Genomic DNA, 27,460 nt, shown 5'->3' with positions numbered 1-27,460 from the left:
ATACACTCCCCGTACTCCCTGTGACTAAGGCATCGGCAGCACCCCTAGGGAAAGAGAGACCGCTCACCTGAGCTATGCTGTACTCATATGTGCCGACATATATTTCATTAATTAAAAAAAATTCCCACCTTCTGGATTTTTCAAGGATTCTTTGCCTCCCACTTCCCCTAGTACTGAAAAATAAGGCAAAGCATACAAAAGTGGCAACGGGAAAAGCTTTTTTTTTTTTTTTAAAAAAAAGGGCAGCAACAAGCGCCCCTCTATTTTTGTTACCAAATACAACACACAGAAAAAAAGTAACAAAGGTTTCCAGGTTAGTGAAAAGGGTTTTGACTGCAGGCAGTAGGGCGAGGGCTGGCTGCTCGTCCTTGGGAGGCTGCATGCAGTGTGCGCGCCTGTTAGTGCCCCCTGCTGAAGGCACACAGCCATGCTCCAGGAAACCAGCACAGCACTTCCAAACACTGCTGTAGCAGTCTTACTGAGCTCAGGCTGCAGAAACCTGCCACAGGCGTGCAAATTGCAGTGAACGTGCTAACACCAAAGTCACTTTGCCTGGTGTTGGCTCTGCTCTGGCCTGCATGTACGCCTGGCCCGAGGTAAGGGAGCCAGGACCCGAAAGATGTTTATTTTTTAAAGCTTCCAACCAGCCACACTACACTCTGAACAGCAAGAAATCCCCAGGACCCCTGCCCAAGCAGTGGTAGTGGGGAATAGGTATTGCACTGACTGTGCCTACACAAGAGCAGGCTGACGCACTTTGTTCACTGGGGGTAGTGCTGATATGGCAAGTGGAGGAACAATGTTCAAAGGAACAGCTAGAATAGCTGATTTAAACTACTGGAATCATTGCTGAGGGGCAAGGCAGCATCTTAGCTCTGCCTTGGCTTTCCATGGTTAAAGAACTAGATGAAGGGAGTGAGAAGGCTTAGAACTCAACTGAAGAGCTTTATCCACCACAGGTATCTCCATTGCCTTCATTGGCCAACAGATTGCATTTGGAAGCAAATTACAGAGACCAGAGGCTTACTGCAGTCAATCTCTTCAGAAGGAGCACATCCCACCTCTCTCTGCAACATTTTCCTCTTGCTACTAGTGCAGGAATCAAGGCAACAACTCTCCTCTCTCACTCCTGCGAGAACAGCCCATCAGGACTGCAAAATTCACCTGCTGCCATGCCTACACTTTTTCCCTGAAAGGGAGCTCGCATTCCTGGTTGTCTCCCCTGCATCTGCCCCAAATGCCAGCCCAGAGCCAGGCCAGCTGGAACCTCTCCCCACTGAAAACAGACACATCTTCCCAGGCTCAGGGTCTGGGGAATGGCCCCCATCTCTCAGGGCTGGCAGGAGTTGCAACAATGAGGGGCTGAGTCTCAAAAGCCTCTTTGGGGGGACACACAAACACAAAACTTTCTGAACAGTGACTCCAGATTTAATGGACTTTATTCATGTTTCTCAAGCAATGTGGTGTGACACAGCACTGGGACAGAGATAGGACCAACAAATCCTTCTCCCCTTCTCACATCACCCTCACTGCCAGAATTCTCAACCTGTTAAGCCTTTCCGGTGGGTTTATGCCAGGAGCAGCTAGCAGGATCTTTGCAAGAAATAGCTGGGGAGGAGGATGGGAGAGCTTGGTTGTCTGATCCCGTGGATAGCATGTCTGCCAGTCACACAGCCATTCTGCCTCAGACCTATCCAAGCAACCTCCCAGCCTGGGCTCAAGAATCAGCCCTGCTCTGCAGTTCACCTGGTTTTCAATCAGTCCCCGAGCCCAGGAGCCTGAAGCGCAATTCTTAAATGCCACTACCAGAATTGCAAGAATTAAGGGCAAGTTGAAGCTGGAAGAAACTCTGAGCCTAGACCTATGTCTCTGGTTGGCACCAAGAGAAACCGGGAAGCAGGGGAACCTTCTGCAGAGACCTGGTAGGAAACAGGGAAGCATGCCACCTTTAAAACTTGTTTGGGGCCAGCAGCTGCAGGGGAGATCCAGCTCCAAGCCAGGTCAGGGCTGGGCTGGTCTCCCCTGCCTCTCAGAGGAACTAGGGGTGCTGGTCACACAACTAGTTCGCAAGGGCTGATGCTTAATGCCAGCACAGTTCAGGCAAGCACGTGTACGTGGGTATTGAAGCCACTGCACAGTCTACATGTAGAGTGAAAAAAAGAAAAAAAAAAAAAGGCCTTGGCCACGCAGACATATTGGCCTACCCTGGCTGGAGGGGAGGCCTGGTGTGCCAGGTGAGCATCTGCGTAGGTGCGGAGGGAGATGGGCAGGATGAACCCACCTGGAGCTGGGCCCTCCCCTTGGGGCTTTCAGCTGCCAGAGAGAACACAAGCCTTGTGCAACTCCTGCCCTCTCCCATGCCCCAGGGATATGGGCTCTGGCATAAGGCACCAGTGGACAGGATTTCTGCCCGAGAAGGAACTGGCACACTTGGGAGATGATCCAGTCATTTTTAAGGAGCTGCCTGACTCTGTCAGAGGCAGGCCTTTGTGACGCCCATCCCATGAACCCTCCCATAGCTTCTGATGGCATTTAGGTTTGCTCCCCCCCCCCCCATTGCTGCATGTAGAAGCAGCCCAGAGGGGGACCCCCACCCTGTGGAAATCAGCTAACAGCATCCTCAGCTTCATACTGAGCCGACACCACCTGATGCCAAGAGGCAGCTAAAGCCACAGTCAAGCTGTACACTCCCCCCACGCTCCCACAACCAGCCAGCACCAAGGTGGGAGAACTAGACACAGGATGGAGCTTGACTGACAGGGTACTCCAGCAGGCACAGACGGACACCACAAACACAACACAGATGCCCATCTAACCGTTTGATTGGCTTGTCATCCAGCAGGTAACTGCCTAGCACTGACCCTTTCTTCAACAGGGGCTTTTTGCTCTGAGGAGCCTGGAAGTTGAAAAGAGAAGGGATGAAGAATGCGATTAGGACCCAGGAACCTCACCAGCCCCAGTTCAACCACTTGCCACCTCTGCAGACCACTTTCGGGAGGCAAGGCAAGGCTGGAGCCCTTGCAGCCCCACACCATGCAGTGGTAGTGCCCCAGCAGCAGGCTTGAATAGAGGTGAGCACAGGGCTTGTTTTTCTCAGTTCAGCTCATGTCACTCATGCAAGAAGGCACCACTGTTGCTGCTTTCCCCTTTGCAACAAAATCCATCAAAAACGGTGGTGCCCCAAACTGAACCCTTCCTCTAGACAGCCAGAGCTTTTATTTCTGTGGCTTGTTCTCCACTTGGTCTCACAGCTGAATCTCTCTTTGTCCACTTGCCTTTTTATTATGCTGACGTTTTGTGGGACAGACCAATTGCCCCTTCCTCAGAAGGCACTAGTACTCCTCCTCCACTGATACTCACCCAGAGCTGCACATGCACCATAGGAAAGGAAGACCACTCCACAAAGGGCAATGCACATGCTCTGCCTTACACGAACATCCCTCTCCATGCTTTCCTCCTACTTACCTCAGACTACACACTTCCTACAGCCAGTGTTTACCAGCTACCCAGAGAAGGAGAAAGCAGGACAACTCCTCTTTCAACCCTCTTCCCCCCATACATTTGCTTTGTCATCCCCAGCAGAGTCAAAGATGAGCAACTTGCCCGAGACCACATGGGAAAGCCTGTGGCAGAGAGAGGACTGACCCGCCAGCTCCTCCAAATGCCATGCTAAAGCCTAGCTCCCCCTCACCCCCAAATGGACTGGCTAACTGCTCTGGCTACACACACACAACACAAAGGGAGAGACAGTGTGGCAAGGTGCCCATCGCCTCGGTGCTGAGGGAAAGGGAGATGTACTCGTTCTGTAAGTCTGGAGATTTCTGACACGTCCTCACAAGTTATTTCTGGGGGTAAAGGTGGGGAAAGAAGAGTTTGCAGCCTGCCACATCTGCCTCTGGCAGCAGTTTTGAACTGACCAAACACCTGCAGGCAGCTCTGGACAGGCCTTCCTTCGTGTTCCCCACAGCCCAGGGGAGGACTACAAAGATTATTTCTTCAATAACCCCTGGCTTATTTTAAAAGTAAAAAAATTAAGAAGCTGCTCTGTTGACCAGAACTCCCAGGACGCCTTTACCGCGATGCAGTCCTACAAAAGGAGACACTCTGGACTCCACAGAGGGCTTCACCCAACCAGGAACTTTGAGGGGGGAAAAAAACCAAACCCCAACATTTTTACATATAAAACGGGTGTTCAACAGAAGCTCCAGCCACAGCAACAATCCAGCACTGAGAGGCTCACAACTGTGGAGCACGTATCTTCCAAGGCAAAGGACCCCCAAGTGCATAGCGACCCTTCAGTCAACACTGATATCAGGCTGTAGTTCAACCAGCCAGTGGTTCTCCAGCAGGGATGGAGGACCAAGTTTTCAGGGTTTGAGCAGGTTCACTCAAGGGCACTCTAGACACACAGAGACAAGGAGATTGTGTTACAGCCCACTGGAGCTGAGTCACAACCTTCAAGTCACCTGCAGAGCAAAGGGATACCCAGGCATTCTGCTCTGGCACCACCCTACCTGGAGAGGAAACAGCCTGTGGAGTACATACCTGGGTAAGAAAGGAGAAACAACAGGGCATGTTTTGCCATTGGTTCTGCCATGCTTTATTGGCCTGCCAGGTTTGTGTAACATTTGGCTTTTCACCAGGATGGTAAAGGGACAGACGTGACATCACAGCTGTACAATACACGATGGCAAGGATTCCACAACAACAGCACATGTACAAGCATTTGGGATTGGAAAGATTCTGGTTTATCAGTGGAATAGGAAAAATTCTGGTTTATCAGTGAAATACAAATACGTGTCCAATGTAGTCAAAGTCCCAAAACACTCTTCATGATGACCAGACATGAAATTTGCTCTGTCAACATACAGCATGCAAGCATAACTCCATAGCCAGATGGGTCATGGGTGTGAAACTGAACCTGCAACCCCTAGGTCTTAAAAGCACCTAGCAGTGATTTGCACACAGGCAGCAACAGCCACACATTGCTATCTGTGACCTAGCCACGGGGGCAAAACAGTGCCCCACAGTGCTGTGGGGCCAGGGTCTACCTACCCTGGCAAGGCTGGAAACTCTTACGAAGAGCAAGGTATTAAGCTGGGCACTGAGAAGTGCAAAGGAGCAGCGGCTGGGTTGCTATCAGCCACATACAGCCCAGCTCCTCCTTCCAACCACTTCAAAATCTTTGCTATGAAAGAACCACTGTTCATCATACCTTCATTTCACAGAAATAACAGAACTCTTCCCAGCACTAACAGAGGGTATTCAGGCCTTGGGTTTCTTGTTAGCCTGTAAAAACACTGACAGTCTCTGGCAGAGAGTGTGTCACACACTAGGGATCCCCATCAGAAGGCTGGACTCTCCTTTTTGCTGCTGCAGGGAACTATTGCTATATTCTCTCCCGCTTGCTTACAGTGGGACAGGCTGGACAGGAGATCTTCTGCAGGTGTATGACGATAGCAGCATCTCTGCAATCCCTTGGAGCCCTGCTTTCCTGCACACTGAAACAAGAGTGGCCAACAAGATGTCCTGGCTGACAAAGTAAAAAACCTTCCTCCAATACAGGCTTCATCTGCCCAGCATGACACAGCCTTGCCAGATGAGCAATGGTGATAGGAGGATTTCACCCTGCTGCCCCATCCCTACTTCCAACACAGGGAGAAGGGAGAAAGCGGCTCCTCTGTACTATGACTCTCTGTGTTAGGCTCTCTCTTAGGTCTACCTGCAACTGTCATGTTTTGGAGCAGCCCTGAGCAGGTCCTACTGGGGGAAAAGGAGAGGAGAACAGAGAAGCAGACAAGCTTTGCACACGTAGAGGTACATACCTGAACTGTGGTCTCCACGGGCCACCCACCCCACCCACAGGAACCCAGAAGCTATGAAGCACTATGCATGGGAAGAGGAGAACAAACCATTTTCTTTGGCTGCTTGCACTGGAGTCTGCTACAGAGTGACTGTTTATTACTTCTCCAAGCTCTGGTGCACACACATATACTTGGCAGCTTTAAAAATGGAGGGGCGGGGCTGGAATCTTCTTTCAGATTTCAGAAACACACACACAAAGGCACATGCACACACACCTCACCTCCATCCAAAACAGTTACTGAAGTTATTTTATACAGCTGCTGCTGCACTTGCAGAAGAACTCCAGCCTCTCACCCAGCAGGGCATCTCATCCCCTATCTGGGCACAATCCCTGTGCTTCCTTCCATGTTCCCTTACACACCAGCCAGAAAGTCTCTCGCAGCCTACCACTGCCTGTCCTCACTGCAAGGCAGCTACTTACAGATCTTCAAGTGGGTCATGGTGGCAGAACAGGCAAAGACACGTGGTGGCAGGGATGGGTCCAAGAAGAGCACAGAGCAGCCTTGCCAGTGACATTTGGGAACACAAAGACTTTTCCGTGAAAAAATAGTAAGAATTAAAAATAGATCACATATTTGTACTTATCTTGGAGACCAGGAAAGGCCAGAGATGGCGTTGACTGTTCCAGATGTCAGAGGCCCCCTGCTTTCTCCTAGCCCTCTGACACAAGGCTCACTGCTGCACCTCCACCCCAGCAGAGGTCACAGGAATGGGGAGCTGCCCCAGAGGAACATCTGAAAACATCTGCTACAAACTCAAGGGGTCAGAAAAACTCCAAAACCTTCCTGTGCCCCTCCAGCCCCAGTCAGCCAGCAGCACATCTGGGAATCCATCTTCTTCCTCACCACCCAGCTCCAGAGATGCATCCAGCTTCACTCCCCTCCTTGCATGTGCCCAGTGCCTGTCATGACGCACAAACCCCACATGTGCAGCAGGCAGCACCCACTGCAGCCATGCACGGGTCTGCGTGGTGGTCACAAGCTAACGCGCCTTGGGTTAAACCCGGGCAGTTGGCAACAGCAACCAGCAGAGCTTGTCTCCAGCATGGGCAGAGAGATGCTGTGAAGTCTGTATTAAGCACCATGCCAGGCCTCGTGAGCTCAGGTCATTGTCACCCGTGGAAGTGACAGGCCCCCAAGTGGCGACAGCAACAGCAGCAGATGAAAGGAGGGTGGTTGGGAATTAGGATTTTCTTTCTTAGACTAACCAGCTTCTTGGCTTCAAAAGCGTCTCGCTCATCTCGAAGTTTCTTGTTCATATCTCTGCTCCAAAGGAAGACACAGGAGAGACACAACGAAGCACTCATCAAAAATGGAGTAAAGACCAACATTTGAAAGCTAGAACAGAAAGAGAGCTTGGGACACAGATAAAGATGTTATTTATTGTCAGACATGTTGGGACTTCCATGTATCCCAGCTCAGGTAATGGGCTCCACATGGTCCCCTTAGCCAGCAGGAAAGGCTAAATTCCTCCAGTGGAGGGATTACTTGCTGAAATAACACAGCCTGTACTCTACCAGAGCTGGCCAGATTGCACAATTCTGTCTGGACCTAGAAAAACAAGCAGTGTCTGAGCACTGCTTGAATACACTCCCATAGCTTTCTGCGGGAAAAACAAGTACAGTGCTGAAACCTCAGCCCCTTACATGCACAAGAGCTCAGCATTTCCCCCCAGCCCTGTTCTTACCTGAGGAGCTCCAGCTGCCTAAGGAGACTTTGCTTCTCTTTCTGCATGTTTTTGGAGACTCTAAACACATCCCTGGGTGAAGGAGATTTTAAAAGGGGAAATAAGTTAATGGGAGAGGAAATACAAAGATCCCTTTCTCAGGGACACTCATGGTATTGCTCAAAGATAAGGGCCTGCCCTATGCTAGGAGGATTCGGAGGAAGCAGAACTGCTGCAGGATCTGGGATGGCTGGGTTGTACCCCAGCTCTCCTGTTCTCCTCCAGCATGAGGGCAGGCTACCCCTTTTGTCCTTTCACATTCCAGTTTTCTCAGCTGCTAGAGATGGGAAGGATGCTCATTGCCATCTGGATCTGAAACATCCCAATGTTTAGCTACATATTATTAGATTAAGCCCAGAAACAGGAACACAAGTTATTAGAAGAGGATATGTAGGAACTTCATAGACGCAATGGTGAACTGGAAAATACATGGAGCAGAGGCCTTCTTTAGGCTGCGGAACATCTGTGGGTTTTTTACACTGTTTTTCTAGCCAAATATCAATGAACATACTCATTTCCCACTAAAGGCAGGTGGGAGGTAGCAGTATCACTCTCTGTTTAGGCCCATAAAACCACAGGGATGTTAATTCTTTTCCTCAAGAAGAGACAGGCAATCCCCTGATGAGACCAAGGCTTCTAATTAGAGATCCTTATTCTTTAACTACTTGCCACCCTTCCTTCTCTGCCTGGGTCCCTGCTCTGACACCCCCTTCCCTGTCCATTCCCACCTGTCCTTCTGCTCTTGCTCAAGCTGAGCCTCTTTCTGGAGCTTCTGTAATTGCCCCTTCACTGCTTCCAGCTCCCATTTGCTTTTCTCCAGCTCTTCCAGCAGGTTTTCATTCAGGTGCCGGAGCCTTTCATTCTGCACACGGGTCTCCAGCTGCTCTGAGTTCAGCGACTGTAGCTGATGTTCCAGCTGCAATGGGAGAAGAGGAGGGAATAAATATAGAGGAAGGGTTTTGTGCTACAATCATGCCTGTAAAAACAGGCTGAAAAAGCAGATGTAAACAACAAGGCAGAAAGGAGGTAAACACAACTTAGGTCTACAGGACCACCAGTGGCATTGAGAAGGTGAATTGGAAGCAATTATTTCTCCTCATGCCAGCACTGGGGAGCAAGCAATGCAATTAGTCAGGCATAGCTGAGGAAGTGCTTCAGGCAGCATGAGGAGCTTGCTGCTGTCAGGCATTGTAGAAATCAGTGTGCAAATGAGGGTCAAAGGAGGACTGGAAAAATTTGGGTGGAAGCAGGGGTGTGTCTGTCAGGACTTATTAAGCACAGTTTTTGAAATGCATCCTCTAGTTTGGGGGCTTTGTGAGCCCATGACAGCTGTAAGGGGGTATATCCAGGTGCTAGGGGTATATCACACTACATCTGCAAAGTCAAGTGACTGAGTGGCCTTTACTACTGTCGGAGACAGGACCTCAGGCTAGAGATGTTGTTTAAATGCCACTGGGGCACAGCTGCACTCCAGGCAGCACAAGACCCCAGCACAACTAAAAAGCCTGATTTGGGAAGTTCAAAGCCTGCTGTCATGTACTCAAGCAGTGATGCAATTCCTCACAAATGGCTGGCATAGTCTGGGAGTCAAAGATAGATGCAGCAGTTAAACCCACCCATCTCTGATGACAAGTAGAGCATTGCAAGAAGAATCGTACTGACACTTCAGTATCTAGCCAGTCATATCAGCTAACCAGGGCCCTCTGCTGAAGCTGGTGCTATGCAGAAATTGTGGCACCCATCTGAGAACTTACAGCCCCAAAATAAAATTATACAATCCATGCTTGCAACCAGAGAGGAGCGGCAGGAACCAGTTCTGACCAGCGTAGTAGGTGGCAGAGTCAGCCTCCACATTTATACCTTCAGCTTGCCTTTTGTCTCAGCCTACCTCCTCTCCCTCTCAAAGGGAACGTAAAGCAGCACACTGTGGCAGAAGATAAAGTGCTTTTTTCTTGCTACCCTGCTCTCTGCCAGCACATGCGTACAACAGCCGTGAGCAGGGGTGAACAGAGCTTTGAACAGGTTCTTTGAAACACAAGCCCCACATCTCTCCCCGCTGAGGCTACAAGCACAAGTCAGACCCACCTTTGTCTGGAGACTTCCAGCCCTTTGGACATCAGGGAAAATTTGAGCATGACCATGTATGCTAGGCAGTGGAGTTGAGACTAAGAAACAACCCTGCTAAGCAACCCCTGCCCACAGCCTTTGGATCTTTCAATAAGCCCAGGGACAGGCTTTAAGTAAAGCACACCTGCCCCTCCCTAAGAAATCTCTATCCCACACAACTCTCCCGTTTATGTTGTCTGTACTTGGAAGTGATACCGTAGAATAGTGCAATTACAATACTGGTCTTAGGCCACAAGAGGGACCCAATTATCCACATAGTTTAATACAAGCCTCAGAGTTAAGAGTATCAGAAATTACCATTTGAGTAAGAGTAAGTGTCCATGTAGCCCAGTACTCTGCCTTGACCCATGGGAAGAGGAGATGCTACCTACGAGGAGCATGCCTGGACACCTAACTATAGTCCATTCCCCTCATATACACCCAGCATCTATGGTCCCTAGACTAGGGATGTTAGAGGTCACATCCTTGACTACTCCTTTTCAATAAATATTTACGAGCCTGTTGTCCCTTTGTTTGTCCAATCTGTTTCTGAACTGCTGATACTGCCTGCCTCATATGGCAAAAAATCCAGCACTAATCTCTGTGTAAAGAAGTATGTTCTTCTCAATCAAATTCATACTGGTCTCACTGAGTGTCCCTCACCTCTGCTGTTGCAGGATTTAGGGATTAACAGTTCTATGTGGACCTTATCTACCACCTTCCTGAGTCTATAAAGCTCAGTTATATCTTCCCTCAGTCTCCTCCTCTCCAAAATCAAGTCTAAGCTTTCCTAGTTTCTCTTCTTAAGGCAGATATTCCATTTCCTTAATCATACTAGTTCTCTGTACCTTCTTACTCAAGAAGGACACAGTGGAGTTAGAGGAGACCAGAACTGCACACACTAATTGAGGCACATCAAGGGCATGGCAGCAGGAAAATTACATCCTCTATCTTATTCTCAGTATCTTTCCTGATGGCACCTGGCTGGCTTTTCCAGCTGCTGCACAATGAGCTGATGATTTCAGACAAGTGCTGTTTCATCCACATCACAGCTAGGTACCCAACTTGGATACCCCCATCAGCCAGCATCTTACAGGTACCTCCCATGACTTGTTTCTGTGGGGATCATGTCTCAGTTCTTCAGACAAAAAGGAAAAAGACATCCAGAATGGACCATCCCATACAAATGTCCATGCCAGGGATGGCAGGCTAAAGGAAAGTTTCTGCTTTGATCTTTTCTGTAACGGATTAATCAGTATGTCATTAGGTGCTGAAATGCAAATATACAGTACATAGCGCTCTAAGCGTCACAGAATTGTTCACTCTGGGTTATTTTGGAGCAGCCAGAAAACACAAACTAGAGAAATTTGGCTCTTGTACGTCCATATGCAGCTTGCTTACACACCACAAAAGGTTCCAAACTCACAACTTCCAAATTTTTACCCCATCTTCCTTGCCAAATACCTATTGTACAACTGATAGGAAGATTGTGCCAAGAGAAAACAAAGCCCATAAGAAAATGCATGGACAAAACATTCACAGGAAGACATTACAGTTGAAGACAAACCAATCACTTCAATACCTTCCAAGACAGGAGAGAACTAGTCTAGCTAGTACCAGATTAGCTAGTACCAACCCTCAGCAGATGAAAACCATTCTCAGTCAGAAAAGGCCTTAGCAGAAAGACAGTAGAAGGGCAAGTGCTTCTTTAGAAAGGATTTGGGTCCTGGTACCTTCTTCTGGCGGTAGAGGATTTTCTCCAGCTCCTGCTCTTTGCTGCTTAGTTCCTTCTGGAGCAGGTTACTCCTGTCACGTCTCAGTGCTTCCTGCAGAGGTAAAGACACACAGCTGGGCATACAACACCCAGCATGGTAAGAGCTGTTCCTTAGCCAGATGAGCCACCACCTCTCCTTCAGACCAGAGAAAGTTTGACTTCAGCCAAGAGAGATGAGGTACCTGGCAGATCAGCCTCTCCCTTTCTGCTTTGATCTGTTGCTCCATTTCTTCGTAAAGACACCTCACTGCTTGGTCATGGTCTGTCTCCTTCCTACAAAAGGCAGGGTGCACACACGTCAGGAGAGAGAAAGAATACAGAAAGGAAACGGGAAAGGAGGGTGGAAACAGATCCCCCTAACAGCTGTGTGGCATTGAGTGGGATTTTAACCAGACCAAAACAAACCCATGGGGATCAGATCAAGATAAAGAGTCATTTTATTACAGCAAGAAAAATCTCTGCGTCCTGTAACTCAGTCTCTCCTTGCATTTGAGGCAGCATCCAAGCATCTGCAGGTTCCTGACAGCAAATGGCCATGATGTTCTCCTTACCGCTTCAATGCCTGTTCCATAGACTCCTTCTCATGATTCACCTCCCTTATGTACGATGAAACACGCAACAGAAACTCTTCAAAATTGGATAAGAGCTCCGGACGCTCCTTTCGTAGACGAGCCCAGAGCTCCCGAATCTCATGCGGACTGGAGCAAGCATACAAGAAAGAATGAAAGCAAATGAGTTTCTGTGTCATCTTATGGACTGTTATTCGAACTCCAACACGCACTTGGGACAGACAAACTGCACTTCTCTTGTGACGACCTCCATTACACCATCATAGCAAAGAGGGAAGTTGGACAGTGATGGAGCATGCATGTGGAGTGAGATCTACTGCAAGGTTAAAATAAAGGAAGTCATCTGAAAGAGAAAAGAAAAGTCATCTAGGAAGCTAACCTGGAAAGATTATTTTTTCAAGTATTCACCAGTAACGCATTTGGTGTCTAAACCAAGACTCAAAGAGATGAACACTCCGCAAATTTGCTGTGAGCTATGGTCAAGCAGCAAACTGTTATAGCCCAGAGATTTTAGCACATGTCACATAGGTGTTTTTCTCACAGCAGGACTGTACTGGTGGATGCTACTGTCCTTCTTATTTATTTATTTTACAGGTTTGGAAACAGAGGCACAAAAAAAAGCAGCAAATTTGCCCAGGTGTCACATCAGGATAATAATGTAAGAAGCCCTGGAAACCCAGTCTTCTTTTTCTGAACCTGCAATAATGTTTGCAAACACTGTTTTGGCACTTAATTCACTGCAACTTGAACACAGCTCTTATAAACTTACTCTTTCCCAAAGAGTCTTTAAACCTGCAGATATAAATTCTTTTTATGGAAGAGCTTTTTATTATTTTTTTTCTTTTTTTACATCCATGATGTACTTTGGAGGAACTGCCTTGAAATATACAGAATAATTATACCTATAGACATTATCCAAATATTTTTCTTTGTCTGTGTATTTGTCTCCCTTAATATTCTTTGTGAAAAAGCAAACAAAAAAAAACAACCAAAAAGCTCAATTCCCCCTGCTACCATTGCACAATAGCTTCCTTTTTCTGTCCCAAGTTGAAAAAGTTATTAGCACTTCATCAAAACATTGTGTTTTAGATAAAAGAACATATTGAGTCCCGTTAATAAATAAACCCATTTCTTTCTAGCAAAAAGAGTGAAGATAGTTCAGATACCTGCTCCAACCCCAATTAGCTTGTTTTATATTACTTCTTTACAACAGCTGGCTTGGCACAAAGGCATGACATGAAGTAGCTACTGAACTCATTGCATAAAACTGCAAGTTAGCGGTCAAAATAAAACACAGGATAATTCCACTTTAAGACCTGATGGTTCTCAAAGCAGAGTTATAAACAGCAGAGACTGTTTTTCCAGAACAGTAATATGGCCTTTCACAGTGTCAGCCCATTATCTGAGGCATAACAGCTTTCCAGAATTTTTCAGGACAGAAGTTGTTTAGCATTAAAAGAAACATGCAGGTGCTTTGCATCACAATGCAAATGAGACAAAAAAATCTGTTTCATGACAGATGCAGCTCTGAAAGCAGCAAACTCCTTCACTCTCAGCTTCTGTCTCCAATCCTGTCCGCCTCCTGCCCCTACCTGGCCTGCTTCCTGCAAATTGGCAACAGTGTTGGACTACAATGCCTGAAAAAAAGAGCTGCCACAGATGCAGTTGGGCACCCCAGCCCCAGCAGATGTGCATCAGTAAGAACCTGCTATGCATAATGATTCACTTGGAAAGGCCCTAAAAAATGACTGGGTGACACTGGGGCCAGCAAACTCTACTGGGGCCACATGCTAGGGCATTAATATCAAGTTTCAAGGCTGTCCTGGTTTCACCTGGGATAGAGTTAATTGTCTTCCTAGTAGCTGATATGGTGCTATGTTTTGAGTTCAGTATGAGAAGAATGTTGGTAACACACTGATGTTTTCAGTTGTTGCTAAGTAATGTTTATTCTAAAGTCAAGGATTTTTCAGCTTCTCATGCCCAGCCAGCAAGAAAGCTGGAGGGGCACAAGAAGCTGGCACAGGACACAGCCAGGGCAGCTGACCCAAACTGGCCAACGGGGTATTCCATACCATGGGACGTCCCATCTAGTATAGGAACTGGGGGGAGGGGGGTGGGGGATCGCGGCTTGGAGACTAACTGGCTGTCAATCAGCGGGTGGTGACCAATTGCACTGCGCATCATTTGTAGATTCCAATTCTTTTATTATTGCTGTTGTCATTTTATTAGTGTTATCATTATCATTATTAGTTTCTTCTGTTCTATTAAACCGTTCTTATCTCAACCTATGAGTTTTACTTCTTTTCCCGATTTTCTCCCCCATCCCACTGGGGGATGAGTGAGTGGCTGTGTGGTGCTTAGTTGCTGGCTGGGGTTAAACCACGACAAAGGCTCAGGTGAGCATCTCTTGCCCAGTTTAGCCCTTCACACTCTTCAAGATCAGCCCAGTCCCAAGCAGCCCCTTGAGCACAGATCTTTCACAGAGAGTCTTAGAACTAAGATTGTCTAAACATATGTGAACAGTCACACACCATTTTGGAACAGAGAGCACACTCATCCTCCCTACCTTGTCTAACCCTCACATGCTTCTTTTCATTTGCTGCATAAAGATGGGCTTCCATGCCACAAACTGTTACACTTTACAGCTCTGGTATGAACTCTAGTTTGGGAAACTCTTTGCAAAAAGCACTGCACTAAAAGTAATTGGTAACTGATGAGAAAACCCAGACTTCATTGCATTTGTTATCAGGCATATGAAAACCCAAGACAGCAGTACTGAAAGCCCAAGTAGTGTTTCAGAGAGCAAACAGGTCAGTTCACCTCTTTGGTCTTTGTTGGTACTTTGAAGTTTTGGCATTGCAAGATCAAAACAGGGTAGAAGTAATGCCATGCAACTCCACTACTTACTCTTCAAACATTTGGGCTACTCCAAGCTGCTCCATCATGGAACAGAATCTTTTCTCTTCATCATCATCTGTGGGGTCCAAGTCATCTGACCAGCCTGACTCAAAGGTCTCCTCGTGTCTGGAGTGATCCATTCTCCCAGCCCCTTGACACAATTCAATCCTTATTAACTTTCCTGGTGGAAGGAGAAGGGAAGAAGGAGAATAAAGAAAGTAAAATTGGATGTCATTTAATAAGCTATTTAAATGGCAGCCCAACAGACCTCCATGAGAAGCTGTCTGCACGCTGCTGTTGTAGAGTGCAGCTCCTGGTCAGTAAAGAGCCTCCGTTCTGACATCCTGAGTGATGTCAGTGTCCAGTCTGCAATGCTGGGACTGAAACTAGCTCCCAGCCCAACGACAGGCTGTTAGGGCTCTGCTAACATCTGCGTGAAGATGATCTGCCACCCACGGCCTTGGATTCTCAGCATGTGAAGCATGTGGCATTAGGTCACTTTGCTCCCATGGAGCGATGCTGTGGGTTCAGTTGCCGATGATCCCACAAGCTCCCTCTGGGACCGCAAACCCGGCACTGAAAAGCACCGTGCCTCAATTCCCCAGCTTGAAAAAAGCGAGGAGGAGATCATTACCCCTCCGTTCTCCTGTGCTACATCTGTTCTGATTCAAGTCCTACAGGACAAGGACCACCTCTTGCTAGGATTGTGTAGAGTGCCTGAACAAAATGAACTTACCCTCTGAGCACGCCCTCCTGCCCCATCCCACGTACAGGTGGCTCCCAGCTATCTGGATCCTGTTTCATGCTGAGACACTAATGCCATGAGAACTTCATGCTATGCAAGGCATGTGACAAATATTGGTTCTGGGAACAAATTCTTCTCAAAGAAACAAATCAAGCAATCCTATCCAAAATGCAGACCTACATCCTGTATACAGAGGTCAGACATCCTTCAGCAGCTACTCTTCCTTCCCAAAACATATCTGCTTGGTTCAAAAGGCAGAAATGACATCCCAAGTACAAGGCCAGGAGCCAAGGATGTTCAGAGCACAGATGAGAACATGAAGCTGCTCTAAGGGGAAAAATATCCACTATTTGTGTACCTCTAGTGACTTAACTCCACCACTTTTTAGCTCCATGTGTCCAGAATCTAGCCACTTCTCTCCCGCTCTTAAAATGTGCTGTAAAAAAAACTTGCAGTGTGGAGATACAGGCAGTGAGGCTCACACAGTTAATTAAGGAGATGGACTTAGGTTAGGCACTTCGGATGTCTGCTTTAAAGAAAGAGTCATTATGTCTCATTATCTCTCTTTTACAGCTGGGAAAATTGAGGTAGAGAATGATTGTTTTGACATCCTAGAAGGATCTCAGATTGCTTTAAATTGAACAATTTAAATGTATGCTCTTTTATCAGTTGTGCAGATGGACCCTGTAACCTCTCAGAGGCCATGCAAGGAGCCCTCCCAAGAAACAGACTTGATTGCAGCTTGAACCGCTTCACTTGATTTCCACCCTGCACACTCCAGAAGGAAGACAGCAATTTGCCAGGCCAAACTCTTGGGGGCAAAGTCTGAAAAGGATTTCAGTGAAGCCAGACACAAAGAATGACCATAAAGAAAAGAAATGCAGAATTAAGTGTTTTGCCTAGACTGGAGCAAGTCCCATGGAGCCAGGCTGCCAACACAGAGTGGTACCTGACAACTGGTGGCTGACACAAAGAGAAATCTTGACTACCTCTACCAGCAATGACACTGAGGCAGGTACCCTCATGATGTCCATCTATGGCTATGGCTGGGACAAAGGCCTCAAACAATGAGATTTGGGAATAACCAAGTCATAACACAGAGGGCACTGTGGATGCCAATGCCCAAATGGTGCCCGTTCACCTTCTACATGGCGCTGGACAGGAAAGCTCACACTCCCAAGATGACTCTGGTTTCTGGCAAAGGCACCAGAAACAGCCAACAAGGATTGACCCCTGCAGGCATGGGCACAAGGCAGAAACAGGCATAGTCAGCAGGCACTCAATGGGTTAAGGCATTCCCTGAACAGGTTGGCCCAAGACACAGCTTTCCATGTTTATTCCTAGGAAATCTTTACAGCTTCTCCCTTCAGGGGTGGTTGTTTCTGGCCATTCAAATTGAAGCACCAAAAAGGGCCACCCCCCCACCCACAAAGGTTATTAGTGCTATGGTCTTTCCTCCTCCTTAACATCGTTGTCACTGCTTGTACTGCTGGATGATGACTCTGGTATAGGATTAGCATTCTCCTAGTGTTTGGAAAAGACAACAGCAAGAGGAAAACAAAAGCTCATTTGTCAGTGTGCTAGCCTACTAACAGGACTCCTACTAACATCCTTGAACAGCACGGCTACCAGCTGGAGACAGTTGCCAAGAGGCATATTTTTGTCCCCTCATGCAATGAGGGTCCTTATCCAGATGAACAACTGTGGATCACATAGCCAGATACAGGCTACAGTTATGTACCATCTCCAGTAGGAGATGTTCAGAAGCTGGCTCTACCAGGTAGGCAGGTAACAGCTGTGGAAGAAGGCAACACAAAGCCTCAGGAAGGGGGATAGCAGTATCACACACACACCTTCTCCAGTGATACTCACATAAGCATGGGGCATTACCCTGCATAGCTGGTACAGCTTCAGCAGAACCACTGCACTTTCTTACCAACATAAAACATCATGTCACAGGTGGGCTTCTTCCTTCCTCTGCCTCTGTGCAGTTCTTACCTAGTCCCATGCTGAACTCCACAGGCGTCAGGTATCCATTATTGTTCTGTTCCAAGCTGTCAAAAACAGTCTCCAGCTGCTCAAGGGTTAGGGGGAGTTCGCTCTGGAGCCGCTGCAAAGACAAAAGAACAAACAAAATTAAGGCACGACTCAAGTCTTCCCTGTGACTAGCTCCTGTCCCTGCCATCCTCAGCTTTGGCCCACAGCAATGTGCCCTTTCACCACTGCATCCTGGCTGGGATGCAACAGTCTGCCAGTACAGCTGAGTGATGACACAAATACCTGTTTGGACTCACTGATATGGTGACACCTTCCCTTACTGGGTGATTCAACCACGACTGCAGAGAGGGAACTTCAGGTCCTTTTGTTTGGCAGGAGCTCAACCTTCTTCCTCCCCCGCTTCAGAACCACTGCTTCTAGTTCACTGCCTGCCTCCCTCCACCCCTGGCCAAAGGTGGCTAGCCCCTGGGGCACTGCTAGCCTCCTGTGACCACTGCTGCTCCCAAGAGAGCTCTCTGTCAGCACACCAGGTACCAACTCCAGCTCTTTGGCCAGAGACAGAGGACAGACTTGTGGGTGTCTGGATTCAGTTCCCAGCTCTTGCAGGAAAACTTGCAGATCATAAACAAAATGTTCAGTTCATAACAGAGAGCTAGCTTTCTTCTGCCATCTTCTGCCTGTTGAGACTGTATCATTGTCCCCCCAACACAGATAAGGAGCAGAGAGATTTCCCTTCATAATACATGTGCAGAGCACCTAGCATGAAATGGCACCCAAAGAAGCTTTCAAATAACAAGAGGTGTAGGCTAAACCCTCATTACTGTCTGTTAAACGTGTAGCTTTAGATAAAAGCTTAATAAATATTTATTAATGTAACTATATAAAATTAGGCATCACACAACCCAAAACAAAGTGAGTCAATAATTAAACCAGCATGGACCTGCCAAGTGTTAATTATAGATGGAGGGAGAGATGGGACAGGAGAAAAACAATCCACATGTAACCTTCCTGATAAACCATTAAAACAAAACTCACAAAGAACTATAGAGATTCTGTTAACAAATACTGTTTTTAACAGAAGCAGCAAACCACATTTTTCTAGAGCAAAGTTGTAATTCAGGCCTAAAGTGAGTTTTTGAGATCAAGCTATAGCTATGATTAAGACAAAAAAAAGTTATACAGCTTTTTTTGTTAAGAGGTTGGTGGGGTTTTTTTTTTGTTGTTGATTGTACGTTTTTTTTGGGGGGGGGTTCTTCTTTTATTTTGTTTTTTTAAATTAAACCAAAGATTTTTTTCCCCCCAGATTTCCCATCCACTGCATGCTTAATGTTTGTAGGAACTGTTGCAAACTTTTTGATTTTATGCATTCCTTAAAAATTTGGAATTGCAGGCTCACTTGTCCCAGGAATTCCCTGGAGGTCCAAGGCCCTCCTGGGATTTTCAGTTCCTAGCAGCTGGCTGTGGCAGTTTTGCTCCCAGAAATCTGAATGAGATAGAGCCCACGTGTACACCCCACACTTGCCAAAAGTAAAGACATGCCATATTCTCCCCTCTTCTGCCACCCATGACTTTACAGCTCCTCCCAGAAAAGGGGAAGGCCTTTTTCCCTCACCTGCATGTCCACCTTGGTGATAAAACCCTTCTTGTCCTTGTCACACAGCTGGAAGAGCTCCCTTGCCTTCTCGAGCATCTCCACCTGCACATCTTCCAGTTTGCTCGTTTGGTTGGAAGGAGAAGCACCAGGAGCCACCCCATCCTCCTCATCCCCTTCTGCTTCTCCTTCCCAGCGGACATACCCCAAGAGCGCTCCCCTCTGGTTCTCCATCTTCTCAAAGTCTTTTCCCCCAGGGCAGGGGCAAACAGAAGAGCTGCAGGGCAGGAAACAAAGAAACCCCAGTCAAACATGACCCTCCACTTCCACCCCACACATCTAGTTACATGCCTTGTTGGTTTGAAAGAACAATATTCAGCATCCATATCTGGACTAGATGACCTTTAAAGGTCCCTTCCAACACAAACTATTCTATGGTTCTATGATCTGTTACTGAGGAGTGGGGCGGAAGGGAGGGAGTTTGTGTCAGAGGTACACACTGTGCACCAACATGGGTGCAACCAAGCCTACCACACAGCTATAACCCTCCACACTGTGATGGGCTCCAGACCCTGCACCAAGCAAGGATGCTCTTTCGCCATCTCTCCTCCTCTGGCTCAGACCTACAAGGCAGTCAGAGTTCTCTGCTGGTTAAAGCCAGGTACCAACGGAAGGTTTCAGCAGAGATGAGAGGATGGGAAGGGAATATTAAAGCACACAGGTAAATCTGCGTGAGAGCACAGTGATAGTTCCACACTAGCTGAGACAGGGGGCTCGAACACTGCAAGCAGGGCCAGCTCCCAGCTCTCGCATAGCTCCCTGGATGCCCTGACCAGCGTGCTTTTCTCTGGTCTTGGTTCCTCTGGTAATAACATGTGCTTTTCCTCCTCCTGTTGCTTTTCTGTGCCACCTTTGAACACCAAACCTGCATCACAACTGCAAGAACCCAGAGCAGGACGAAGGCAGATAGGAGGAAAATCTGCGCAAGTGACAGAGGAAAGAGAAGAAGGAATGTCTCTCCCAGCCCTCTCCCATCCAGGTCCCCTGGCTGGCCTTCCACCTCTGACATTTTCTTGTTAACGCTTCCCACATAGTAACTCCATCACCTTTCATGTTACTAGAGCACAAAGAAAGGTCAGACAATTTCTACACTGGGAAAAATTTAATAACCTGGGCACTCCTTGCCTTCCAGCCTCTGTTTTGAGACCTCATAAACTGCCAAACAGAATTTTAATCTGAAATGTTCACCTTTATAGGAAGGAAACCACATGACTATGGAGACATTTCAGAAGCCAAAGAAAATAATTCCCATTACTTACAAGAACCTAAAACAAAAAGGCTAGGATGAAAGCACCCCTTTAAGCACAGCACTGTGATTGTAAAGATGCATACAACACATCCCTACTCGAACCTACCCTCCGACTTACTAATGCCATGTAACACCCTCCAACAGCTTTTCTTCAGCAACACCACCACATTTGAATCTTGTTGCACTGATTGCTTTAAACTTCCCTTTCTGCAGATACGCGTTCTGCATTGCAGGGCAGAAGTGTGCTGTGCAAGCAGGCTGAGAGCAGATTTAAACCGTGCTAGACAAAGAAGGCTTGAGGCTTGGGGTTTTTTTTCAGTCTCCAAGAAATTAAAAGCCATGTACAGATGCTGTGATAACAAACAAGTTAATTCTGTTTGCACTCTTAGTACAACAGGAGGATAAAGAGCATGATGGCCAGGAAGAATGTCACATGCGAGAACTACATGAAGCTGACACAAACGGAGAAGGCAATTATGTACCACGCTATTTGACTCCGTTTATTACTGCTGGGTCATGAGCCAGAGGGTGGTTCTGCTTCAAAGAACAAGCAGAACACATTGCTCCCCCTTTCAAATCTGTGTTTTTTCAGGGCACCTCCGTTTAGTGTCACTTGAGAAGATATTTATTTGAAACTCTGCAGAAGGCTACCTATAAATGGGTACTATTATACATTCCTAGTCAAGTAGACACCCCTGGCAAGCAATGGACACAGAGCTGGACCCAAGCTTTTGGGAATACTGCAGAGGAAAGGAGGGAAAAAAAGCATGAAAAGTGAGAAGGCAAGGCGTGTCTTTCTCTCTTGCTCTTTTTCAAACAAACCCTCCTACCAAGCTTTTTTTTGTGTGTGTCATGGAGCCAACACTGCAAAATTTGGAGACTAAAGCTCGATTCTCTCCATTAGCTGGACAGTCAGCTTGCTTCTGATGGCAAGTCTGTACATGTTAATACAAAGAAGTCGGAAAGAACTCCAGCTTACTTTTCACATTCAAGTAAAAGTTGCAAATCTGGCCTTGGAAGAAAAGAAAAAAGACCCAAATATCCTATGCTGCATAGGTGATTACAGTGAGGAATCACATAGCCACACTGATGAATGAATGATAATTATTGGCTGCTACAGGCCACCTTGCTGGAGCTTTTTGCTAGACCCATTCCTTCCGCGAAGACAGTCTCAGCACAAGCAGCATCCTGTACCAGAAGGTGAGCACAGGCAGCAGCAGGGGAAGAAATAAAACACGAGTTCAAAGCAAGAGCCACAACAGATTGCAGAAAACAGCCAGAATAAGAAAAAGCACAAATAAGAAATACGTTTTCTGAAACATCCCTCTAGCTGCCTAAGAGACACCGAGGTCCCCAGAAGTAAAGAACTTGCTTACTTATTATCAGCTTCATCATTTCTATTTCAAAAGCCTGAGCAGCCCATGCAGACGTCTTCCCAGCTCTGCTGCAGCAAACAAAAGGTTGTATGAGGAGGATGTTCTGTTCTGTCTCTGAGACACATTTGCAAGCTGAAATCAGACCCTTTACATCCCTACTTCTAGCATGTCCTCATTTTATCAAAAGCCCAGCTGTACTGTAGCTCCCAAACGTTGGCTGAGCTAAAACCCTCTTAATGAGAAGAGCTGGGAGCCTGACATGGACAAGAGTCTGAAAGGATTTCACTCACATGCAAAAGACCAAGCCCATCAATTCAGTGTTTGGAGCACAGAGTCTCTTGTTCAAGCTGCTTCAAGCTAGATGTGGCACTCTCAATGGCAAGAGAGCATTTGTAGAGGAACAAAGTGGCAAATAAGAGAGCCCCAGCAGGTCTCATGGACTTCTCTCCCAGAGGCCTTTGACTGAGAAGCTCTTAGTCTCCATCCCCGTTTGTAAGAGCATTGCATAGTATAAATGCAGATGAGGGACAAAGCTGATCTCAGTCTAACAAGCGCTGTCATACCTTCCCCAGTTACAGATCATCACTGCAAACTACTGGGGAAGCAGCTTCATCAGCAAGATGCAGAACATCACTGAAGGACAACTTTGAATGAGGCTGAGGTCACTAGAGCACTAGAACTGTGGACTGATACCCAAAAGTTGAGGCCAGCAGAGCTGGCTTGGGTGCAGAAAGATCAACTTGGGAAGGGCCATGCTTGCCTGACACAAGTGGAGAAGGCAGAGGAGATAGGTATGGGCACCTAATGCTTTTGGTCAGGCAAACCTGCCAGGTTCTCCCAGCAAGACGTAGCTAAGCCACCTCCAGTGACAAAGCTTGGTGTTGTTACCAAAACTTCCTGACAGGATTAATTTTTCCTGGTCTCTTCTGGCAGGAGAAGCTAGTCATTGAGTCAGCACCAGTTAAGAATTAATTTGCACACCTAGCCTGGAGTCAGGACAATCTCTGTTTCTTGGGCTGTTGATTTCCATCATAAGAACATCCATAGCGGGTCATGGCAGAATTCATCTAGCCCAGCATCTTACCCTCAACGATGGCCATGAACGGCCTGTGAGGGAAGAGTAACAGCAGGGCAAGCACAGAGAAGGCTTCACTGAAGAGATCTGCCAGCTTCTAGCCGCTGTCAGCCTAGGGCAATTCCTGAGCCACATGGTTCCTCCCTCGTCTTCCAAGACACTTGACCAGCCTCCCTTTGAATCTGTATGAAAACATTCACTGTTCACATGAACATGCTGATAGAAACGGGGTGCCTGCTGCAATCAGTGGGTGCTGACAAAGCTTCATGGACTATTCCAGTTCTCTGGGTACACAGTTTGACCAGCACCCGTTCCACACGAGATGGAGTCCCAGCTTCAGCTCAAACAAGTGTTTCCTGCCACCTTCACATCTGGGAACTGTGGCAAAGACCAAAAACCCCTCTCCCAGGGCCTGGGAGATCTACCAGCAAGACGGAAGTGCCAGGGACACAGGGGCACCAGTGGGCTCCAATTGCCCTGGCCAGCCTTGGTGTGTAATGTTCTTCTGCAGCCCCTTCTTCCCCCACCCCAGGAGTCTGGCTGCCTATGCTCAAGGTCAGCTCTGATATTGCACAGTCCAGATTTGGGCAGTGTCCAACATCTGAACAACCTGATACAGAGCTCAAGAGAAAGCCAGTGTCGTGGTTTAACCCCAGCCAGCAACTAAGCACCACACAGCCACTCACTCACTCCCCCCCAACCCAGTGGGATGGGGGAGAAAATCGGGAAAAGAAGTAAAACTCATGGGTTGAGATAAGAATGGTTTAATAGAACAGAAGAAACTAATAATGATAATGATAACACTAATAAAATGACAACAGCAATAATAAAAGGATTGGAATCTACAAATGATGCGCAGTGCAATTGGTCACCACCCGCTGATTGACAGCCAGTTAGTCTCCAAGCCGCGATCCCCCACCCCCCTCCCCCCAGTTCCTATACTAGATGGGACGTCCCATGGTATGGAATACCCCGTTGGTCAGTTTGGGTCAGCTGCCCTGGCTGTGTCCTGTGCCAACTTCTTGTGCCCCTCCAGCTTTCTCGCTGGCTGGGCATGAGAAGCTGAAAAATCCTTGACTTTAGTCTAAACACTACTTAGCAACAACTGAAAACATCAGCATTATCAACATTCTTCTCATATTGAACTCAAAACATAGCACCATATCAGCTACTAGGAAGACAATTAACTCTATCCCAGCTGAAACCAGGACAGCCAGTCTCAGGATCTGTGGATTACACCAGATATCTCCTGCCACAGTGTGTGCTGGGGCCCAGCAAACAAAGGTTCACCTGCTCCTGCAAGACAACTTTCCCACAGCCTGGAAAGCAAACATAGATCTTCTCAGACACAGCATAGAACAGGAGATTCGACTGCCAGTAAAGACAGCTAACACCAGGTCTTGTATTTCTACACAGAGGTAACTCAGACCAGTCTTAAATGCGTATTTTAACCACGTGAGGCATAAATTGCAGTTTGTCCTGTGCCAAGCTGTGCCAGAAAGTCAGCTGGATCCCATGGGCATGGCATTCTTTGGGGAAGTCATAAGACCTGCATTTTAATCCTGACTCAGCTTGCCATATGGCCCTGGGTAAGTCACGTCACCTGCCTATGCTTATAGATTGTCAGCTCTTACAATTTGGTTCTGATGCTTGTGACAGCTGGCACTTTATTTTAAGACTCAGTTCCTGGAGACTGATAATTACATGTGAAACTCAGGCATCAAAATAGTTTCAAAGCCTCAAAGCTGAAGAATTAAAAACTTGAACATAGAACTTGAAGAAACTGCAAATTTCAACAAACAGAAGAACAGACCCAAGGTGCTTTTCCTGGAAAGGGGAGATACTACTTTCAAGGTAGCGTTACAGGGTCATGGTTTCCACTTTATTGTCTCTGAAAGCTTCTTCTTGTAGCAGTAAGCAGTGTTAAAGAGGTAAAGAAAAGTCATGGCTAAAATGCTATCAGCAGCCAAGCCCTTATCTATGTGACCGTGACCACCATGTGCACATGACAACTTTTTTTTTTTTTTTTCCCACTGCCCGATGACAAGGAGGAGAGGAAAGGAAAGTGGGGAGTGCAGCCGAATTTTCCACAGCTGGTCCTTAGATGACCCCAGTCACTGCAGGGCATTGTACACACACTGAATACACAGCAGTCCTAGCAGTCCTGCCCCAATGCAAGATAGTTAATGAAGGAGGAAAAAACTAAGCACAACTGGCTAAGTGGCTTACCCAGGATTACAGAGCAAGTCCAGTGTTTGGATCCTGTAGAGCTATAAGGGAAGGCAGGTTTTTGCTTTCCTGTACCATTGAATTTTTGGTGACATGGTGATGGAAGGAAATATTAAAAAAGAATCATTACAGGTACATAGTAGGTGTCCAAGGTGCACCACAAACTAAAGTGCTCATACTTGCTGGGAAGTTTCCCAAAAGACATCCTCCTGTATCTCTGCCTAAGACAATATTGTTAGAAACAACAAAACCACCCCCATACTAAAGCTAAATATTTAAGCCATTTATTTAAACAGATCAGAAGAATACACAACCTTTCCTTTCTACTCTTGGTGCAGAAAAAGTCTTACAACTTTAAAGGAAGGAATTCACTGGGTGTTTAGTTGTGCATCGATCACGCTCTTGACGCATATGCTGGATGAGACAGGTTTGATCCCCTGCATGAGAAGACATTACACAAAGAGAAGGAGATGAAGGGCTGAGGTAAGGGATCTCTGCAGCAGAAGCCTGATGCTTCAGCAAATTACAAATGCACAGCAAAAGCACGCCAAGATGCGGTAGTACAAAGCATTTGTTGCTTGGTCATGGAATGGGAGCATCACTCAGGAGCAGCTGAGTAACAGGTATGTATTAAAAGAAAAGGGCAATAAAAGCTCCGCAGTTCCTTATACCCTTTTATATCAAACATATGCCACTTCCTGTGTTTGTTCTACCTTCCTTTCCCTCCCAATGTTTCGAAAGCCAATAATTACTACAAAAAGTGCTCTTAGTAGGACACAGTCTACATCTACACATCCCAGATTTGATAGTACTGTGAGATTCAGTGATCAAATACACATATTTACAATTATTATCCTAGCTGCATGCAAAAAGCATGTATTCTAAACGCATTGACGAAATTACAGCCATACAAATCTGACCAGGTGAAGGTAGAGCAGAGGTCTTGCGAGTGAATGACGCTGACCTCCATGTCAAACTGGCTTCCACACAGGCTGAACTTCCAACAGCTGCTCAAAGGAACCGGGCACCCATTTGGTGGAAATTGTTTTAAAAGGCTCTGCCACGGTGCCTGAAAATGCTGGGAGGAGAGCAAAAAGAAAAGAGTTATTTCTCAGTGTACTTTGTTCAAAATTAATTTTGCTCTTTCCTTCTCTAGGAAATCTGTTTCCATTGTTTGGAATTTGTTTGGGTGGTTGTTGGGTTCTCCCTTCCCAAAGGGAATGGCAGGAAAAGTAATACACTGAAAAATTAGAAAAACATCAATTGTTTTGTGAGAGTTTTTTCTTTAAAAAAACGTAAGAAACCTATACACACCCTGGGCAGAGAGCCTGAAATCAGGTGTAATATCTAGAGCTACACTTCACTTACTCACTCTCTCTCTCTTTTAATTGCCTGGACTTGATTGTATGCCTTTAAGGAAACAGGAACGAATCCAGGAACCTTTGTGTTGTTTACTCAGCAGGAGATTAGCCCAGATCCATAGCCCTGAGCTAACCCATGCTGCAATATCGATGGATGACTTCATCATGGGATATGCCAGTACGATACAGAGGTATATCCTAGAAACAGAGAGCTGGAAGGGGCTCCGTCATTCTGAATAGCATCTCAAAAAAGTTGCTCTGCTGCAATTTACCATTTCCCTCACCAAAGTTCATCAAACAGGAACACTTCTTTATGACTTAGCATACCAACTTCTTGATCTTTGCTAAACAAACTGGCCACGGAGAAACTTGTTTGATGCAGATTTTATGCTCCTATCTCCAAGCAACTATCTGCAAGTAACAGTTCTCTTTTTTTATTTCAAGAGGTGAACAAATAAACTTCTTAAAACTGCACTCACTGATGCTTCACAACTCAACAGCACAACACGTGCCAAGAACTATCAATATAATAAGTCTTCAACACAGACAGGTATCCACAATATACCAAAACAATATTATTTCCCCCAGAAATTGCCACAAATCACACCCACACACCGCTCCCCAGCCATGCTCATCGCAAGCCAGTGACACTTTGCAGCTCTCTCACACTGGCACAGTGTCACAGTGTTGGCACTGCAAACATTGAGGGTGCGTGTTTGCACTGGAACTGCTCCTACTAATCGGGCTTTTGGCTTTGTTGGGTTGTTTTGCTTGGGGAGTGGAGAGAGAAAGCATCAGTTTTTCCTCTAACAATATTTGGGCCAAGAGTTAATTCTCAG

General features: G+C 46.8%; 1 protein-coding gene across 8 annotated transcripts in view; it reads right to left on the bottom strand.

The window, feature by feature from the left end:
- The window catches only part of CRACR2B (calcium release activated channel regulator 2B), a 50,786-nt gene that overhangs the window by 10,431 nt on the left and 12,895 nt on the right, over positions 1-27,460 (bottom strand). For 4 of the 8 annotated variants that reach the window (XM_030039435.2, XM_030039439.2, XM_030039436.2 and 1 more), the window contains exons 2-11: positions 19,293-19,548; positions 17,681-17,792; positions 14,947-15,118; positions 12,022-12,168; positions 11,653-11,743; positions 11,430-11,522; positions 8,319-8,506; positions 7,552-7,623; positions 7,073-7,127; positions 2,817-2,896 (exon numbers count right to left, since the gene is read on the bottom strand). In XM_030039435.2, the coding sequence (XP_029895295.1) occupies positions 2,817-2,896; positions 7,073-7,127; positions 7,552-7,623; positions 8,319-8,506; positions 11,430-11,522; positions 11,653-11,743; positions 12,022-12,168; positions 14,947-15,118; positions 17,681-17,792; positions 19,293-19,505 (1,223 nt within the window). In that variant the 5' untranslated portion in view covers positions 19,506-19,548. Of the gene's footprint in view, positions 1-2,816; positions 2,897-7,072; positions 7,128-7,551; positions 7,624-8,318; positions 8,507-11,429; positions 11,523-11,652; positions 11,744-12,021; positions 12,169-14,946; positions 15,119-17,680; positions 17,793-19,292; positions 19,549-26,180; positions 26,339-27,460 lie in introns of all 8 variants that reach the window. The other 4 variants (XM_030039433.1, XM_030039434.1, XM_030039440.2 and 1 more) reach the window with 2 other exon arrangements.

This window comes from Aquila chrysaetos, chromosome 16, assembly GCF_900496995.4.
Source record: "Aquila chrysaetos chrysaetos chromosome 16, bAquChr1.4, whole genome shotgun sequence".
Classification (NCBI taxonomy): Eukaryota; Metazoa; Chordata; class Aves; order Accipitriformes; family Accipitridae; genus Aquila; species Aquila chrysaetos.
This window is presented reverse-complemented; position numbering and strand designations above follow the sequence as displayed.